This window comes from Simochromis diagramma, unplaced genomic scaffold, assembly GCF_900408965.1.
Source record: "Simochromis diagramma unplaced genomic scaffold, fSimDia1.1 OVJJ01000402.1, whole genome shotgun sequence".
In the NCBI taxonomy this organism is placed as follows: domain Eukaryota; kingdom Metazoa; phylum Chordata; class Actinopteri; order Cichliformes; family Cichlidae; genus Simochromis; species Simochromis diagramma.
The window spans coordinates 3,061,573-3,082,734 of NW_024386972.1; the positions used below are offsets into that span (position 1 = coordinate 3,061,573).

The 21,162-nt window shown below is 42.2% G+C and overlaps 1 protein-coding gene across 5 annotated transcripts in view; it reads left to right on the forward strand.

Annotated features, from left to right (window-relative positions):
- LOC120737932 (adenosine kinase-like) overlaps window positions 1-21,162 on the forward strand; it is a 126,562-nt gene that overhangs the window by 51,961 nt on the left and 53,439 nt on the right. For all 5 annotated transcript variants that reach the window (XM_040038874.1, XM_040038877.1, XM_040038876.1 and 2 more), the window contains one exon: window positions 3,661-3,769. In XM_040038874.1, coding sequence (XP_039894808.1) covers window positions 3,661-3,769 — 109 coding nt within the window. The remainder of the gene's footprint in view (window positions 1-3,660; window positions 3,770-21,162) is intronic.

Consider the following 21,162-nt stretch of genomic DNA (forward strand, 5'->3'; position numbering starts at 1 on the left):
AGTTTTTGCATAGTAATTGCAGCCACAAATTTCTTTATATCAACTTTTCAATGCAGAAAAATGCAATAATTTGTGCAGATATTTAAAATATTTAAATATTTTAGATTGTGTGAAGATCTTGCTGATAATTTTCATGTTTAAAAACTCCCAGTTTGGTGAAAGATGCTGCTAGCCTGTCAGCAGTTATTTTCTGTAGCTTAGTTTTAAGATGACCTTAGCATAACTTAATATATTATTAAGCACTGGCAAGAACCTCTATAAAATAATTGCTTAGATTCATTATATTATTAATACTTAAAGCCATAGCTTATTTATTTATCCATCTAGATTTCTTTGGTGTGAGTTGCCAGTTTTGGAGATATTGTTGCAGAAATGTCTGGCTTCTCTTGAATGTTGTGGAAGTTAATAATGTAAAAGTAAGGCCTATTTTCTCTCTGCCAAACTACACCCAGCAAATATATCACTTTACAAAAGGAATGATTGTTGAAGTGAACAATGATGCGCACTTCTGTGGCTGGAGGGGGTGTAGTTCAGTAGAAGGGAAATTACAAATACACTAAACACATAGTTTGTGGATTTATGTTTGATTTTTTGGAGTAATCAGGTCCGGTTTTCTAAAAAACAGATGTAAATACGATGAAACAATTTTGTTCAATTTTATTCATTAGAAGGCAGATGTCGCTACAGCTAATATCTTCAAAGCTGGGTGTCTCACAACCAAACAATGGAGATGAATAAATGGCACTACATGCCAGTGGAAAAACTTGAGTATTTTGTTTATGAGGGTGAACCGTTCCTTTGTTGTGTTGCCAGTTTGTTGGAGTGTACACAGCCTGTTCACCACATTCACTGGTTTTCTATAGCTAATTGCTACAGTTTCAAAAGGGAAAACAATAGTTTGAGACTGCAGCATGACCAAAAATGCAACAACTGTGTGCAATGAACTTGTGGTCTCTTTGGCTTCGAAATTTTTCTTTCGAAGATGAGGACCATGTCTGCAACCACTCACAGTCAGTTGCCATCTTCAAAGTGACATTCGTGCGTAAAGATGGGATGAAAAGGCGATACGATGGAATCGGGCTGCTATCGGTTTGCAGCTGACTGGCGTCAAGTTGATAATTATGTGGAATTTCTTTGTGATAAACTGAAAAGAATCACAAATCTGTTGCTGGTCACATACACAGAAATTCACATTAACTACTTACATTCAGAGCAGAGCCAGAACCTCATCTGAAACAGAAATGCCTTCACAAGCAGTTATGTTGTTGCTGCAGGGCGTTAATTTAACTGCAAAATGACACAGCCACTTGGTAACTCTGCACTTGGGATTTTCAACATAGCATTTCAAAACATACCGGTTTTCTTTAGAAAGCGTAAATTATTTCTGCGTGTACACAATAACAGAATTATTTCAGATAAAACCACTCAGGTCAATATTATTAAACACCTGATCTTTTTATTGAGCCATGGCACAAACCACTGCTGTGCAATCATGTGCTTTAACTTGTAATGCTCAAAGCTTATAAAATCAAGTTGAAACTGAGGGTTATCTTCTAGCTTACACACAGTATAAAAACTTTAGCAATGGTTTGCTAAAGTTTTGCTGTCACTTGAGAAAACATCATGCCAAAAACAAAAGAAACCAGTTCAGACTTTATCTTTAGTTATAGTGTTTCCAAGTGTCAAGGACTGGAGTGAGAAGTATCATCAAGAAATTTCAAAGAAGGCCACACAGTACAGAACAAGCCTGGCAGAAGTAGGAAGCGGAAATTTCAAAGATTCTGGAAAGAAAGCTAGTGAGAGATGTGTCTAAAGACCCCAGAAAAACTGCAGAGACACGATTGAATGACTTGAGGAATGAAGTCAAAGAAAACAATCACTAAAACCCTGCACAAGAGGAACAGCAAGGAAAACTCCACTTCTGCAGCAGAAACACTTTTAAGCCAGAGTAATGTATACTAAGCAAGAATATGCACACTGGAAATGTGTCCCTTGATCAGATGAGACAAAACTAGAGCTCTTTGGCCACAGAGATGCTGCTGATGTTTGGAGATAGAGAATGTCCCCACAGTGAAACACGGTGGTGGGAGTATTATGCTGTGAGGATGCCTTAGTGTGCCTGGAAATGGGAATCTCGTCAAAGTGGAGGGAATCATGAAGGAAGAAGGATACGTGAAGATTTTAAAAGAAAACCTCAAGCAGTCAGCAGAAAAACAGAGTCTAGGTCATCGCCTTGTTTTCCAACACATCATCGTTGCTCATGGTGAAGAAATACCTCCAGAAGATTAAAGTAAACGTTACCGACTGGCCTTCATAAAGCATTGTCTTGGAATTCTGTAAGGTCCATGCCAAACTATCATCGGATCTAGAGGAATTTGAGAGATTCACCAAAGGCAGTGAATCTGTCCTCATCTGTAGGAATATAACAAAAAAACAAGCAACTGTCAGCCAGTAGAGTCGAGTCTAGTAATGCAAAGACAGGCGTCTCATAAGAGTTGTGCTTATTGGTGCCGGTTGACAGATTGATTTCAACCTGTTCACAGACTGTATGCGCTTATCAACCAGATGGCAACTATTTGCAAACCTTCACCAATCTGTGTGAGAGCAATTGAAGTCTCTCCAAGTGTTTGGCGACAGGTTTCCTCCAGCTATTTTCACTCTAGTTTGAGTTATAACAAAAATCGATGCGTCACAGTTATTCCACTTTGAAAAAACTAGAAATCATTCCTCTGGATTTCCTAGTTTTCTTTTCTTTCCTTTTTGTTAAATTCCTAATGAGCGTTTTAACCTGGAGTGCCTCACTGTGGCATTTCAGCTTGTCCTCTTAAATATGTCACATCATAATGGTTATTTGCTCTGCTCACGTCCGTTGGACTTTCTCAGTTAACAACACTCGTTTTGTCTGTCACGCTCGTAGCAACCTTTTGAGTCCATTACGGCAGCTCCGGTCAAACACGGTCCCAATTCAGCTGCCATATCGTAGCCTTCATCATCACACGCTGATCAGCTTAGCACACTGTTACTCTTTTCTTTGACACTAACCACAGAGAGCAGCTTTTTTTTTTCTTTTTTTTTTTCTCGCCATGTGAGAACAGACCTTCGTGTAGCAACACCCTCCTGTCATATGGTCGCCTAGCAGTTTTCGCCTAAGTAGCTATGATGGTTGCACTCATTTTGATGGCCGCTCATAAAGATACAGCGCACGAGGACTGGCTAATGAGCTGTGTTAAGATAATACCACCTGCTTCACTTTCCAGCTCCCACCACTCACTACTCAAGTGTTCATTTAGTAATCTCTTTCTGTTGTTTTCCCACCCTTGTTATCTATGCAGAACTTTTACAGGTGATAATATGATATGAATAATTTTAGGGTGTCTCTCTTTTGGCTTTGAAAACCCCTCAGCTTGTTTAATCTCCTTTCTTTGGTGTATTTTTTCTTTTTGAGATAGCACCATTTTTTTAAAGAAAGGAAAAATAAAGAGATCCAGATAGACTTTAATTCACCTTGGCTCAGACATTCTTAGGCAATATTATCATCCTTATATATCACAAAAGAACAAAGGAAAGTCTGAGGCCTGAGTGTTTTTTAAGGATGTTTTTGAGACAAAATTAAGATGGATGATAAGCGAGGCAGAAGATTTATGGGGTCTGTCTCGGCAGGTCCCTTGTTGCTAACCTGGCAGCGGCAAACTGCTACAAAAAGGAAAAACACCTGGACCTGGACAGCAACTGGGAGCTGGTGAAGAAAGCCAAGGTCTATTATATTGCGGTAAGTGAGACCCTCTACATTCAAAATGACTGTTCCCCAACTCCACTGCCAGAGGAGGACAAAATGTTAAGAGGCTTTATTCAGGAAATGCCTCAGCACGCCTTCTGCATTGTCAATATATCCATTCATCCTTTGTCGAGTGAAATGAGCTATGTTACCTATTGAGACAATACAGCTCCATTTTCCCCCTATTTTTTTCCCCAGGTCTTTGTGCGCGAAGCTGCAACATAGTGTGAAATTGTTCTACATGTAATGCATTCATTCATTTCTTTTAACGTGAAGACAAGCCAACAGGTGCTGTGAAAGTGTGAAAATTGATTATGCAAGTTCATTCGGTTTTAGCTCCCAACCCCCCACTCCCACGCAATCTTCTCCTTACAGACAAAACACACGCACAGATTGAGGAGGACAGATGTGCGCTTAGATATTCACACACGCTCGAGCTGCGCCCACTGAGGTAATGTCTTTACTTACAGCTTCTGGAGTGGGATGGCCTGCTATGCTCATGTTTCACTGTTTGGGATTATATTTAATTCCGGCAGATCGACATTTTCTCTGATCTCAAGTCAAGACGATAGCCCTGAAATTGCGCTGCATTCCACGTCTTTAAGCAGTTCATTATCAACATAAATCAGCGTTAGTGCTCAGCATTCAGCAGACTCCTTGGCATGTTGTCCCAAGTGATATTCCCAATTCCCCCCACCCACCTCCCCATTGCCCACAAGTCCTCTAAACACGAGTGCATCGCAGTGCAATAATGATGGAGGTTTCATAATTAGCCGCCCAGTCGAAGAAACAAATACCAAACGAAAAATTGTTTATTAGAGGGGAGGAAAAAGAATCTTTCAGTGGTCGTGCCAGAAAGCAGATCAGTCAGTCCATCCTCCAGAGTTTGTGTGGTCTCATTTTTAGCCTCTGCTTCGCATTAGCAAACATGGCACATCCTCTGCAAATTGGCAGTTGGGTTTTGCCCACATCCGACAGCGTAGCGCGCAGGGGAAAAGCTTCCGTGGGATTTGGAAGGGGGGATAGAAGGGCCACAAATGGGTGTTTGTCAGTGCTTGGAATCTAAAACGTGGTGTTCAGCGTCCCTCCTGGGCCTCTTTGTCAAAACAGGGGGATCATTCGCTTTATTAGAGTCCCGTTCGCACTTCTAAAGTACTTAGCCAGATACACTGCCACAGCTATTCCCACTTAATACTGTGTGGCGTGTCTAGACCAGCGTTCACTAAGGCCTCCTCTCTCCATTAACCTTGTCGAGAGCACTCAGATGTATTTACCCAATTTACGGCCAGATTTTACATCTTCTCCCTCTCTCCCGCTCACTGTACCAACCTTTGCTATGCATTAATGTGCTTTGTTGATTTTCATTAAACTACTGCTGTGGTGGTATACGTAGCTTTGTTCGTCTAATCTGTAAATTTAATTACCGGAAAGCGCACAAGAGCGTGCGCGCGCAAGAGTGTGTGCGTTCGCGTTCTGTTTGCTCGCACATGCCTCTGTGTTTGTCTGAACATGCGTGTTAAAGAGGTGATTGATGAATCCTGGCAGAGGCTCTCAAGGTGCCTGCTACTATGTGGTGTGATTGGATGAAAACAGAATTATTAGAGGGCTCTTGCAGCCAGTCTGGCTCATCCAGCATCAGCAGCGGCAGCGGCGGCGGCGGCAGCAGCAGGGCTGGTGGCAGACACAGAGCAGGGAGGCAGCACTGCCATTTCTCACAAAGAGAGAGAATGTTGAACTCCTGCCAAATGTTTGGTGGCAGGCTGTTGCTAGGAAATCTGGGTCCTTAGGCAAATCATTGCACAAAGACCAATAACAAAAGCATGAGGGGGAAGAAGGAATAGCTAAATGCATTTCAGGCGGAGGAGATCTCTTTTTTTTTTTTTTTCAATGCCGTCGCTGCTGCAGTGATGTGTGCAGTTATTTCATTCCCCGACGACTGTAAACATCAGAAATGGAGGGTGATGTATTGTAAGAAGGGGCGGATAGGGGGGGGTGAGTGACTCTAATTGGAGGGGGTGATGTGTGCATGTGCACACTGGCCCAGTTAGCCTCTTCTCCCTCTCCTTTTTTTTTTTTTTGCTCCCACTTTCCTTCCATCCCCATCCCTTTACCCCCCTCTTCATCCTCCTCTTTCTCCTTTTTATTCCTCCTTGTGTCCCCCTTCTCTTTTTCTCTAGTCTCTCAAACACACACACAGATGCTGTTAAACACACACACACACACACATTATGCAGCATACCACTAGCTTGTTTTTACCACCGAGAGCTTTGCCCTGTAATTTGATCTCCGCTGCTTGATGCATCCTCCATGATGCCACTTTGAATTAACCTACGTCTCCACAGCTCTCCTTAGCCCTGGATAATAAAATGGCCTCTTCTAACTTCTGCCATTTAAATTCAAGGGGGAAAAAAAACAAAAAGGAAGAAGAAGAAGCTCCACCTCACGGTCATGCACAGTGAAACCAACAGAAACGGGGAAGAGGGGAGACGAACAAGACAATTGACTGTGAAAAGGCCTGTTAATGACTGGGCACAGATGGTCAGAAATAACCCAAGGATAGACGGAGGAGACGCTCGCCTCTGCCAATTGGCCTCATACGCAAAACTCACCCAATGAGACACAAGCTGCAGAGCTGTTAGGTCACAAACCTAATCACAGCTGCGGATGCTGTTCGTTTGCACCCTGCGCTGGGAGCACAATCCACGTTAGCCTGCAAGAGGTTAGCCACGCCCAAGGAAAATGGCTAGCCCGCCCTTTTTTTTTCCCAGTTTTTTTTTTTTCAAACAGCACAGCAAGTTGAACTATAATGCCTCACACTGTTAACACTGGCACACCGCATATAGCATTAATTGGCAGTTGTATTCTTGCCCTCACTGCAGGGGAAAGCTGAGTTCACTGTAGCATAATATGCAAGGAAAAAAAAAGGAGAAAGGGAAGGCAAAAGCAGAAAAAAAGCGCAGTACTGGCACCACAAGCTGCACGTCAGCCTGCTTACACCCCAGAGTGGTGCACGCACACACACACATTGTTACTCTGCCCGACCAGCCCCCTTCATTTTGCAGCCAAAAAAGCAAAGGGAAAGGTTTTCCACACACACACACACGTCTAACTGACACCTCATCAGCCAGCCGAAGGGCTGATTAGCGCAGAGGTGACTGCGGCTGTGTCTCTGTCCAACTCAGAGGACCACACTGTCCTCACACTGACCTTGAGATCTCCCTCTCCCTCTCTCCTGCTTTTCTACCCTTCTCTCCTTCTTACTCCCCCTCTCGCCACCATTCTTTATCTCCTCCCTTCCTCCATCTCCATCTCCTCTCTCCTTCCTGCCTCTCCTTTTCTGTCTTTTCTCTCTCTTTCCTCCACACTCTGTACTGCACCACTCTGCACTGCCCCTGTCCTTCCACACAGCCAGGGAGGGATCACGAGGCAAAACGCAGGCACTGGAGAGGAAAAAAAAGAAAAAAGAGGGAGAGGGAGGGAATAGAAGTGGATGGGGGAGAAAAAAATCTGGCAGGCTCCCCCTTTGTCTGCAGGCGATCAGTTACAGTCTTGGTTGCCGATGAAATTTAATCCCCACCGCATTTACATGCCAAGTTTGACTTCTGGCAAGCCTTATTAAATAGATTTGTAAATCATTTCATCTTGATTAGAATCTGTTCTCAAGGGATCGAGATTTTTTTTTTTAAATTTTTGCCTTGCTTGTGTTTTGTTATGTGTACAATCTGTGCCCACTGGTGTTAAATTTTGTGAAAGTCAACCCTCGGCGCTGATATTTTTCGGTGCACGCGAGCGTAAGCGGTAGGTTTTGAAGGGGGGACAAAGAGCAATGGGTGCCAAATCCCGTCTGTCACCAGCCAAGCCACTGTGTCAGCATGTCTCTCATCTCTGGAGGTCATGTCGGTGGCCGAGCTACTGCTATGATGTGTCTCCTCTTTATTAGGCTGACACCACAGTGTCTTTAGCGTGGAACAATGTCATTTCAAATTGCGCCTAATCAGATGGCATTTTGTAATTGGCAGCAAACATCTTATGAATATGAATTCATAATTGTTCAATTACAAGTCGACTGCATCATATTTATTGGCTAATTTATTTTTTTCTCCCGCTGGCCTAGGCCAATTATAGGATTTCAATCTTGAGGCAATCAAGTGATAAGGGTGAGGCGTTTACTGTTTGCTGTCACTATATAATTCTCTTGAATGTTAAACATGCATCTGGGAGGGCTGTATTTGTCAGAAGACTGTGCATGGAGGTGCACCTGCCTAATTGAGTGGTAATGAGCTGTCAGGAGCGCAGGCTTGGTGATTGGCTCCTGGCGGGATGTCCTGTGCCAGTGGGACGTATGGGCTGGCCCAGCCCGGCTGGAGGATCAGCCAGCTCCACGGTGCTGCAGGCCTGAGTGGGCGGAGTGTGGCAAATTAGGGTGAAGAGGGCAGAGACACTGGCTGCTGAGACACTGTGGCTTTTACTGCACTGTGGGATTTATTTAGGTTGTTTACAATTATCCTTAAGACTCGATTTGTTCTTGCCGTGTCAGATTTGGCAGACAGTTTTTAGATGTTTTGGTTAAGTAAAAAAAGCAGTAGTGCATTAAAAGTAAAAGTTCTCTTGGACTTGGAGCCCTCGTGTATTCATTTTGATTTACAGTGTTTACGGTTAGAACATAAATAATGTGTACCAACATAGACTACTGCATTATATTAAAAATGGAGTCTGAATTCTGAATGTGAGATCTATCCACTGTAAAGTTTCTCCTCAAAATTCCTTCAAGGGAATTAATAAATGCAGCATCCACTCCATGGCTGCTGGTATTTGGTCTCATTTTATGCGTTGTGTGCGTTTAATAGATACAAAAATGAAAGTTCAGTAACCTCTGACAGACGTGCAAACGCCTGACAAGGCAGCTCCCTTTCTAGCAGTATGATATATTTAATATATTTATTTTGTTTTGTTTGTTTTTATCGGACTTGTAAGTTTTTAGTGCAGTGAAAACTTATTTATAAAGTTATCTGCTTGCTGAAAGCTGTTTTAATATTATATTTTTTATTTATGTGGCTCTAGTACATGTTTAGCTTTCATTTTTTTATTTTCATTTTTAATAATAAATATCAGGTGAAAAAAGGTTTTCATTACAAGTTTGTTTTGTTAAAGAAATGAAAAAAACAAACTTATTCAGGAACATTGCTCGTGTATTGAAACTATTATGTATTTAAAAAGTTATAACCTGTTACAGTAATGTACATGCCACCATGTTCCTGTCAGTCTGAAAGCTCATTATCATTTAAACAGCGCTAAATAGCTTTATTATCACTTTGGATCAATTTATTGATCTTGAAGGAGAGGTCAGAGGTCATATGGGACATAATATTTTAAAACATATGGCATTTGCATATGTTGACAATACACATATACACTTGTATAACTCATATGTTTGAGTTTTGAGGCTTTTTGTCAGTTTCTTTCCAATAAATCATTAAGTTGACCTTGCAGGTGGATGTAAGCCAAATTCAGAAATATGAAGCCAGTAAAAAACCTTTATTCTATCTAGAGCCCAGCAGATGGCGATTGCTGTGGTGTGCAACGGCTTTCTTACTTAACCTCTCTAAACAGCACACAAATAGTCTATCACAAATTACTATCATGTAATCAGACTGATCTCTTTGACAGTCCTATAATTTGTATTATTGTGTCTTTATAGGTTCTCAGTCATTCAGGTCATGGTAATCTAAGGATCCTGAAAAGAAAAGCGACTGGACGTCTTCAAGAATATTAAAAAAGTCCAGTCGTTTATTACCATCGCTTAATATTGCATTACCATTGAATGCAATGCAATGGCTGACCGGTAACCCGGCTCCAGCCCCACACCACAAATATCAGAGGAAGAAAACGGATGGATGGTAGAGAGATAATGTACTTTTATCTCACTAGTGATTGTTCTGTTTGCCCATTTATTCTATATTTACAGTGTAATCTTTGACAAAGGAAATGTGTTGTTGTGCTGAAGGTTTTCAGGATGTCAAGATTTCACCTTGTTTATTACAGAGAGGAAGTTCTCATCGTACGCAGTGGGTTATGTATTGATCTTTATGTATTTATTATTGTGCACAGATTTCTGTGTGAAGTTTAAAAGGATTTTTTTCATTCCTGTATAGTTGCAGGAACCTTGACTGAGGATTCAGTCAATGCGGAATATTAGTTTGATGCCATTGTTAATTTAGCTGTGCTACTCAGTTAGCTTTACCCAAGCATTGCTTCATAAAACAAAATATAATCAATACATAAATACAAATACCTTTGTTGAATTTATATTTATTCTTAGATTAAAAAATACCAATGGAACAAAGAAAAACTTTGTTTTTAATGTTATATAGTTATTTTGTTAAAAACTTTATTCATTTAATCTCATTGTGACAGTTGCATTGTCTTTAGCTGTCATTCACAGTCCTCCTAACTTCTTCTCTCTGCCGCTGAGGTCAAAATAAAGCTAATTGAAGTAAAAGAAAAAGTAAAAAACAGAGGTGGTAAAGTCACAAACAAACAAGAAACTCACATTAAATACCTCTGATACCCCTTCACTGATGCATTGATTGCACAGAAATCATCAGTCTGCTATTTGTGACTCGGTTGAATCTGTAAATTAATAATAAAAAATAATAAACGCAATTAAAAATCTATTGTTTTGCACCTGTGGTAAGGTCCCAGGATGCGGTCCATAGTGCTCTAGCAGCATTGCGACTCTCTGCTTCTACACACGTCACCTTGTAAAAACAGTTTTTCTTCTGCAGTCGGGAAAACACCATGTCCTTTCATCCCAGATTACTCTGCGCATCTGCTCCACCGACAACAAGGCTGTTTTCCTGTGGATGAAATAGTTCGGACTTAATGATATTTCTGCTTGCCATCACCTTGTCCCCTCGCTCCCTAGGCATCAAAGCACCTGCCATGTGTGTGCCTTTTTATTCATGAGACCGAGTTGTAAAACGTGGAATAATGTTTCAGTGCTACACTGGGATGTTGTGGCCATTTGTGTGAGTTCCACGGCTTAATTGAATAGACTGAGTAATTATTTGTCAAGTAATGCTGAGCAGAAAATAAATAGCCACTTTGCGGCTGTGAATTGTGCCTGATGGCCATGTGTTGATACTCTCACCAGGGAGAGTAAAAACCTGCTCTACTGGCTAAGTATCTGATTAAGATTCACATGATGGAACCGCAAACGCTTTAGGATAGCATGTCTCCTGGGCAAAGATAGTGAGTAGAGTTAAGTGTCAGACGGTGTTACATTATCACGCTGGAGAATAAAGCCTTGACTGAGTAAATATTGCTGGAATCGTCTCCTCGCCACAAACCGTCTGTAGCACTGAGGTCACTGTGACAGTTTCTGAAAGAGGCCTACAAAGAATCACCACAGATGTGCATCTCTGTTCAGCAGATGTGGGACACTGTTCTCTGAGAATTGTTTCCTTCTGCAAGGTTTCATTTTTCCTTTTATGCTTTCATTTGTTTATGATCTACAATAAGCTAGAGCACAGCTTTGTTCTGTCATTTTATCCTGGATACACAGTGAATTAAAATGACAATAATGACTTTTGAGGCTGATGTACAGTATTTTATAATGAATTTACTGACATTGTATTCCAGAAGGTTTTTTTATTATTCCAGACCCTTTAATTCTGTGTGGGATGTAATTGTCCTGTCTCCCTCCCCTTACCTTCAATCCTTCCTGCCTCTGCCGGAGGTTTCTTCCTGTGAAAAGGGAATTCTTCATTTCTACTTTCGCAAATTGCTTGCCCATGGGGGCTCATCTGATTGTTGGGTTTTTTTGCTCTATTACTGCAGGGTCTTTACCTTTATAATACAATACAATTTTAGTGTGTTTGCAAACCAGATCATGTCTGAATCCACAGAGCTGCTGTGTGGAGTTCCTCAGGGCTCCATGCTGGGACCTATTCTGTTTTTAATATACATTTTTCCTTTAGGCCAGACAATGCTCTACTACTCATTTAAACCTTCTAGCTGAAGTTCATAGTTCTCCGCTCTGATTGACTTAATCAGACATTAAACATTCAACAATGGTTGAACAACATTTGCTTACAGCTAAACCCAGACAAAACTGAAACTTTGATTATTGTACCGGACAGTGCAATGTCTGATATTAAACAGCAAGTGGGTGATTTAGGTTACTCACAGAAGCATAACCTTAGAAATCTAGGTGTTATTTTTGATGAAGCTTTTTCTTTAGAGGGAAATTTAAATCAAATAGTAAGAACATGCTTTTTTTTTCACTTGAAGAACATTTCAAAACTTATATCTATCATGTCAGCAAATGACCTTGAGATGATAATCCATGCTTTTATCTCTACAAGACTCAGCTACTGTACTAGTCTGTTTACTTATCTAAACAAGTAAGGGCTAGCTCATCTACAGGTTGTTCAAAACTCTGCAGCGGGACTACTGACTACTACTTAAAAAAAGGTAGCTCATATGACCAGTCAGATTTAGGTTCCATTTTAAAATTTTAGTTTTAACCTTTAGAGCATTACAGGGACAGGCTTCTCCCTATATTGCTGATTTGATTCATATACATACCTCTTCTCATAACCTGAGGTCATCGAATCGAAACCTTTTAGTGGTCCCCCTACTCGTTTCAGAACTCGAGGGGACCGATCTTTCCAAGCTGACTCAGGTGGAGACCTTCAAAAAGAGTTCAGAATCCTAAAACAGCAATACATAAATTCCTCAGTGATTTAGATGCAAAAGGACATGGGAACTTAATACAACCAGCTGGCTACCAGTTGAGTTGAGAGTCCAACTGCAAAGAGCTGGATCACAGATGAGTTGGCCATCAGCACAGACTGTTTAAGATTGATTGTAACTTGTCGGTAATCTGTCTCCGCTTAGGTATTAGGCAGCAGTTATTTGCACATCTTCTCCAGTCTGTTTGACAGTGATTGCAGCCAGTCCAAAGCGATTGCACAGGTATCCCAGGGTTGAGGGTGTTGCATGCTCAACTTCTTGGCAGCAGATGGTGTATTTGTCTCTGACAGCCACAAAATTCAGTGCAATCTCTGGGCAACCACCGAGGAGGCTGTAGTAATATTTTTACCGAGTTATCATGAGAAAAGGTAATTTATATTCTCTAATTATTAGTTATAAGTAACAAGCATTGGCTAGCAGTTGTTTTATTTTGACTGTTTAATGGTCTGAATCCTTGAGAATGTAACTTGGTAAATAATTAACCCATATAGAGCGCTTCAAAAGAATGTGGCAGATGGAGTTCTGTTCTGCTCGTTTTGTTGTTGCAGTGTAATGTGACGTACAGTGAAATTAGAGTTGTAAGCTGCTTTTAGTAGTTGCTGTCTCATCTGAAACATTAGTTCATAAATCAGGCCTGAAAGCAAATGATTCATTCATGTGTTGATGATGCATTCTTGAATTTTTTTAATGGTAAGATTCTTTCCTAAGTTAGTGGCTGATCTCAGTCCAATATCTGCTGCATTGTGAAGCCAACCTAATTTTTTTTTTAAGTAATAATATGTAGCAGTGATTTCTTTGAGTCTCTGCTTTTAGTCGTACATAAGCGAAACTCCCAAAATGTAAGTGCTTTTTCTCAAGCGGTTTATCTTTTCTGTCTTCATAAGGATTAATCAAACAACATGAAATGTACTAATTAGTCAACTTTACACAATCTGTTAGTGGGAATTCTTTACTTTAGGACCCTTTAAGTTAAGCTTACTGCCGAAGCAACAAGATGGTATCAAGTAAATGTCAAAAAGTATCCCTTGAGTTACTTTGACGTGATCTGTTTTTATTAGTCTTTCAGGTAGGAAGGTACAGAAAGTCAGAACTAATTCAAAATCAAACCGCAAAGGCAAAACTGCAATTCAATACTTTCCTCAAATCGTTCAGATTTTGTCATCGCCCTGTTTTTACTTTCTGAAATTGGAAAAAAAAAAGTGTACTTGTCTAATCAGTCACTTAATTGCTTCAGAATTAATACAAACGTCTTTTTCCCCCGGGTTGCCGTCAGCATGCCTGAGGTCAGCACACGCAGTGTGAAAGTGTTGATCTTTCATACATGGTCCCACTCAGACATAGGCTACTACTCTGACCTTATCTATTGTTTCTCAAGTGTATATTGTAAGCAGCTTTGGAGGCTTTAAAGAGACTTAGCCGGCAGGGCTGCCGTTGCTCTGGTGGAACATTTGGACCTCTGGCAAGTGTCAGATTTTCAGCAGCACATTAAATCTCTTAACCCAGTTCTTTTTTTTCCCCCCTCCGACTTCCTCTCTCTGTCCCCATCTCTCTCTCTTTTCCTCTTTGCTCCTCTCCCTGCCATGCTAACAAGCTGGCTCTGATTTATTTTTCATGTGTTTTATTGTTAGCCTCCGCCATTTTTTTTCTTGTTTCTCCAGCATCTAAAGTCTTGTGCCAGTGGTTAGCCTGGTGCCCAGGCCCTGCGGGGGGAAATGTGGAAAGGCAGCCAGAGCAGCTGCACATCACCCCAACTGGGCAAAAGTCCTCCAGTCACACTGTCGCGGGGAGGCCAGAGACGCTTTGATTAGCGTCCGTCGTTACTAGCCAGCTTGAATGTCATGCACCGTGAGCCCAGTTGTCTAATGCTTTTGGCCGGCCACCGAGGCCGCTCCCCGCAATTACCGATAGTGCTGCTCGCTCCAGTGTCGGGGAGAGGCCAGAGAGAGCGCCAAAGTGCCAAATGATTGTCCTCAGTAAATAAAAAGCAGACATGTCCTTTTTTTGATGTTCTATATGTGCGTGCTTTATTTTCAGATGCTGTGGCGCAATCACATTTGAAAGCATTTTGCGCTCCCAACATAACAAGGGGGGACCAATCAAAACAATAACTGTGGTTCCTTTTGACAAAGCCCTTGGCTCACAGTTGTCAGAAGATGTAAGCTGACTCATCCACACAAGAAGGGCATGTATCCCTGGGAGCAAGGGGGCAAAAAAGCTCTGATGAATCTTCCCCTCTGTGCTCTCCCCTCTCCACTGAGCCTGTATGGATTAATTACATGACTAGTAGCTAGTTTAGTCCCATTATTTATTTATTTATTTATTTTTTCTAATGAATAATTTTACTCTGCCTCTCAGCCTAGATTTTATTCTGCTCAGGACTTTTTCAGCTTCACTCCGTGGAAATAAGAATGCATTGATTATTTTCCATCTAGCAAATATCCCACCAACTGAGGAATAACATGCCTTTCCCCTAATTGGTTTGTTTATCTTGAGCAACAGACTCTGGGTTTGTTTGGACTCTGGCTGGCATCCACACTCTGCACCGCTCCTCAGCATGATTACTCACCTTGGGAGGAGGCTGCTGGAGCAAGGTTGATGTTCCCCACATAGACATCAGGCTGTCATTCTCCCCGCTTATGTGACATCATTTGCCAAGACAGATTTGTTACAGGAAAAATAAATTCAGGCCTAAAAAGGGATTGATTTAAGGACAGGCTGCAAGTGGAAAAAGGCGACAGGAGGGATGGGGGCTCCCAGACACATTTCACCACTCAGAGGGCTCGGGCCGGATCCAAACAAGCTGCCAACAGAAGATGGATTCTGGCTTCATGTATAATTGATAAACTGTATGTTCTAGGTGTCAGCTTTAAAGAGGGAGCTAGGACTATATCAGGAAGCTATTTTTCCTCTCTGAGGCAAGCATCATTTTTATTTTGTCCTCCCCCGTTCCCTGGCTTATCTTCTCAGTTCAGAAAGCCCCGTTGAAAATTATCGTTTTCTTTGAAGACGACATTCGGGAAGTGCAGCATTAAAAGTACATCCTGTTCCTGTGCCTATTAGGAGTGCTAGCGCGGGGCAGATAGCCATCTGCAAAGTTGACTGTACATCCTGAGTTATCAGGATTAGCCATCTCACTCTTGACACCCAGCACATTAATATTAGCTATGGGAGAGTCTATCCTGCTGAAAGCAGCATAAAAGGATTAATGCAGCGCTTATCCTTTTGGAAATAATGCCCTTTATTGAGCGGATCTGACACTGTAAAGGCTGATGATGACATTGAATGGAGCCAGAATAAGTAATAGTGTATTCATCCCGTGTCACGCAGCCAGAATAGTCTCCATTTGAATTCCAGCCGCTCAAACTGTATTGATTGTGCCGAAGGCATCTGGTTGTTTTTCCTCTGCAGCAAAAGAGTAAGAGTGTTACTCAATCATCAACGTCCCGTGGCTAATGACAGTCCTCTCCCGTTGGCCCGATGACATGCTTCGCTCGCCGTCGTACTGTACGCTACGATTTCACCTCTGAGCACTCTGCGCCGCGGCAATTACTGGACATGTAACGCAATATGCCAGCACGTCACCCTTCCTGTCTGTCACACATAGCCTGTGGGATTAATGCGGCTTTGCCCACTCACTTTAATAGTGATAAATTTGTATCCTGCCAATCAGCTCTTTGAGTGTTAGCAGTGCAGCTTGTACCACAAAGGCTATGACTGTTTCAGTGGACAAAACGAGGGGCGAATACTAACTTTGTACCCTGTTATTTCCCCTAGGCACAACATAATGGCTGTGAAAAGCAGTTTCCTATTGCGATTCTAACACGGGACTTGTAAGTGTAAATAGTGGCGTGATTCATGTAATTTTTTTTTTAAATATCCCCCCCATACACTTGATTTAATGATGCTGGATGTAAACAGGAAATGTGCCTGCATGGGGTGACTGGATCCAGCCACAGAGCGAGAATTTAGATGTTTGTAATTCAGCGGGAGAGAGAGAGTGAGAGAGAGTGTCTCCTTGAACCCCTAACATGATTTGATTATGAAGAGGTTAAACAACTGTAATAATAAATCTGTCAAGTTTTTAATACGATGTGCCGTTTTGTACCGGGGCATTATAACACTGAGGGGCAGACAAGTGGCCATCAGGGCCACCTGAGAACATTCGCTCTGCTCTTTCTGCTAAATTGCTGCTTCCCCTAGGTGCTTTTTTTGTTTGTTTGTTTTTTAAACTGACCAGATTGTAAGCTTATCAATCGAAAAACTACTTTCCCCTCTCTCCCAAGGACTCGCGTTGATGTGTTCTAAGTACTCCCTTATTTGGCTTTTTAATGGGAATATCGCACGCTCATTTGAGAAATGCCTCCATGTTTCTTAATGAGCTGATAAAGCTCCAATAATCGAGGCAAATCCCGATTTCTGATTTGCATCGCTGACTCTCGTTTCACCACACATGGTGAAATTGTACAAAATTGAGGAGCTACGATGTAGGCCTGCCTTTCCAGAAACTTTTATGTTTTATATATGTGTGTGTGTGTGTGTGTGTGGGGACACAAGAGATGCACAGATTAGATTAGATACAGTAGCTGCAGCGTGGCCCCGGCCGTTTGTGTGCAGAATGCGATTTAGTTGTGAAGTTTGAGCACACTCTGGGCTCTGTGATGGGTGACGGGACAGACTGACAGTGACAGTGGGGTGGTAATGGCTCTGAATGAGGAGGAATGGCCCCTGCAAGACTGCCCACCCTCCTCCTGTACCAGAGCACAGCAGCCTTGTCCAAATACACTGCAAAATGAATTCTTCTCTACACCTGTGCTGGGTTTTTTTTCTTCCACAGAAGCAGAAATCAAAGCTATTTATAGCTTAACCTATCCGGGGTGAAATGGAAAAAAAGAAAGAAATCCAGCCTTCGTTTTTATTAAGAATTCACAGGCACAGCCTGTCAGATGTTGAGACATCAGGCATCAGAAGGTACAAATAGGTTGTATTGCATTTGCAGCTTTTAAACCAGACCCTGACCCGATAGCTAAAAAGGTGGATACAAGGCCCCAGCCTTGTATCCAGAGCGATGTGGACGTCTCAGCATTACTGCAGCTTTCTATAAAATTCCAGGTTTGTTTTCATTCCCGCTCACATATTTGTCTCTCTTGCCCTCCTTGCCCCTTTTTCCTCGCTAATACGGAAAAATCATGTCTAGAACTTTGGCTGGGAAGCTCGGCAGTTCATGAAAAATGCATCCACTCAGCTCTTTTTCGAAGTCTTCGCCTCTGATACTCTTGTCATATCATATCCATGTCATGTCAGTGCGTGTATTAATTATGTAGCAGGCGGAGTTGAGGAGACAATATTGATGCATCTCAACTAGACGTCCCATGTATATTGCTTACTTGTCACTGGGAAATAAAAACGAGGCTTAATTACGGATGAGAAGACTGTTTAATGTTTAGTCTTGTGAGTAAATAATTCTTGGTGTGTGTTTACGGGAAGCATTTTTCTTTCCTTTCTGTCAGCATCCACCCCCCACCTCCACCCCCCACCTCCCTGGGCTCCATTTTACTCTCTGTCTCACTCTATTCATCCGTCGTGGTCACTTTTTCCGGATCAACTGAGGTGTTCGACCCGGTCATCCCGCCTGGGTTTAGCCTCTCTTTTCAGTTTTTGCAGCCTCACAATCTCCGAACATATTGCAGACAAATGGCACCCAGTAGCACCTTTGGAGGTGTCCCAAATTGCAAAGGTAATTTATTTCTTCGCCAGCAGAATTATACATGAGTAAGAGGTCATATTGTAATATGAAATTGCTTAGCAGCTGCACACATTTGCCAGATCCTGTTCGGGTTTTGTGTTTCTGTTTACGAGTCCTCTCTGTGCAGTAATCTTATGGAACCGTGATAGCACTTGAATATATTCCCTCAGCAAATGAATAGCAGGCGGGCGCACTAGCTCTAGATGTTTCCTCTTGAAATACAGCTGTTTCCCTCCGGTCCTCTTCTTCCTTCTGTAACAAATGGTCTCCCAGGATTAAAACCACTACAAGCACTTCAGAGATATTAATCTTCTTCGAGGACCGCGATTCGAAAAGTTGCATCAGAAAGGAAAAGTAAAGACTTGCACGCTACTGTGTTTAAAGCCAAAAGGTTGGATATGTGTTTTCCTTATGTCTATAGATTACCTGCACCGTGTAATGAGTGCATATTTTGAGTCGGTAAACCCTGATGAGACAGGATTGATCCTGTGTGTTTTTGCAGTGCTACAATCATTGTTTTACAGCGTGGTGATTGCTGCAGTTTGGCAGCAATAATTGGAAGTTCAAAGCGCCGATCCGTGAGTGTAGCCTGGGGATAAGTTTCTGGAGAAGCTGACACTTCAGACGTATTATGAAGCCATCACGTCTAATTTGCACAGGCCTCTTTTGTAATTTACCCCCAATTCAGAGGAACAGTCTCCTGCTCTGCAGCACAATGCACACTCTGCTTGCATTGTTCACGCTCATTGGAAGAGACACTGAGTGAATGAGTCTTGGAGCTCAAATAATGCGAGGCACTGTTCCTGTCATATTTGTTGCTGTGTAATGGCTCCTGATTTGGTGTTTCCTGCAGCGTCTTTTTTGGTTTTAGTGCAGAGCAGACAGCGCCGCAGCGCACGCAGCAACTGCTTTCTGTGCATCCAGTCCAAGCAACGTGTTTACAGTTCAGTTTTTTCGAAGCAACTGCTTGACAGATAAAGGACAACGAAATGTCGTATAGTCTTTGAGAGGGGGGAGGAAACCTCTTCAGAGGCAGGACGGGGGTTTTCCACATGCCGCCCAGACATTCTGACACATATTGAGGTTGTCTGTGTGCATCTTTTGAAGATGCAAATGTGTCAGCCACATGTAACCAACCACCCAGCGAGAAGCTGAGATGCTCAACTGCCTTTCTCACGGCTCTTAAATGGCTTCCAGTGATCAGCGTGCCTGTGAAGCCTTCGGTTCTTTTTTAACACACACGTTTATTTATTTTTTTATTTTTTTGCAGGGATATTGAATAATTTGGGCACATTTATCACTGGGCAGAAAATGACTTGTTTAACCACATTAAAAGACGGAAGAGAGTTTGGCTGTAAATCTTTACGAGCGCTCGTGTAGCAGTCGTAGAGGTTGGTGTTGTGCGCGTAAGTGTTAATGATACAGAAGCCGTTAATTGGGCAGTAATGCAAACCAGAAGTTACAAAACTCAGGAAATTGGTTAATTTGTCAAACTTTTTAGGCCTGCTTTTTTCCCCCTCACAACAATGTAGTAGGATCTTAATCAAAAAGAATATTTACACCTCAAACTTGCCCCGCCAGCTTTGCCGTCTAACGTAAGGGGGGAAAAAAGCACATCATAGCGCCGCACATCCTGACAGAGGAGGCGTTGGTAAATTATTAATGTTTTCCCTCGCGCTGTCACCTATCATCGCACTAGCCTTCTGCAGTCTGCAATTTTGAAATGCAAGAGTGGTAGTCCTGCGGTGTGGCAAGTCATGTTTCAGGCTCTCATTTCAATATCTGAAGTGAAAGGTCAGGATGATATATTCTGTCCTGTCGCGGTGCCAGTGACTTACATGCTACCAGTTGAAGATGTAACACTTTTACGAGGCCCACCCAGCCTGTTGAGCAAACTGATAATGAATCAATCTCTGTGAAACATTTATGGCTGCCCCCACAGCCCTGCCAATCCCACCCTTTTCTTTGCATGAGGCCAATTAGAGCATCCTCAGTGGCCCCTGCTGTCTGTGTCAGGGAAGCTCCTTGCATTGTCATATCAATATTCCTCCGTTGATCTCCAGCTGAGGCGAGTCCGGCTGCTCTTTCCACACATGCTAATTTGCATTCGCCAGCATGTGCGGGAGATGGCATGCTGGCTGCCTCTCCTCCTTGTTCCCAAACCTACTGTTGCCGCCTCTCTCTCTCCCTCTCTGTCTTTTTTTTTTTTTTTTTTTTTTGAGCGGGAGAGGAAAGGTTTCTTGATTCCTGGCATGCCAGAGAAGGGTCCTCTGAGGATTACATTGGCTAAGCCCTTATCACTCCAGGAAATTCACTGCCTGCTTAAAAAAGTGGTAGAAGTAGAAAATCAAGGGGAAGTGTTATTCTTTTTAAGTTTCTACTTATTCCCATGGAAAGTTATTACGGGTTTGAAGAAAAGTCCTTTTTTTGGCACTCAAGTTTTCTCCTAACTGTATTTCATATTTCACCCTTCCCTTCCCTTTTTTTTTTCCAGGCGGCTGGTGGAATTTTAGAAGTGGAAAATGTGAAGGCAGGTGCTTGAGAGAGAGTGAGAGAGAGGGGAGGTTTAGGGAGGGCTTTGCTCACTGGGAAGCGATGTTAAACATCCAGGGGAAATGTTTGTTATTCTAATGGGATACCACCATGGTAACAGCTTTTAGAGACTCCCAAGGCTTTGTGTGGAGTATATGCACGCATTCATCAATCTCGCCTAATTTCTTTGGGGATTAGCAAATATAATCAGCCCTTTCTCCAAGTCGTCACCTGTTTATCGACATGAATATTATGGTGAAATTTAGCAGAACACGGCACTGTTGGATGTGGAGAAAGCAATACACGGGCTATTAATATAAATCACAAATTGAAGCGAGTCACTGAATGGATTCAA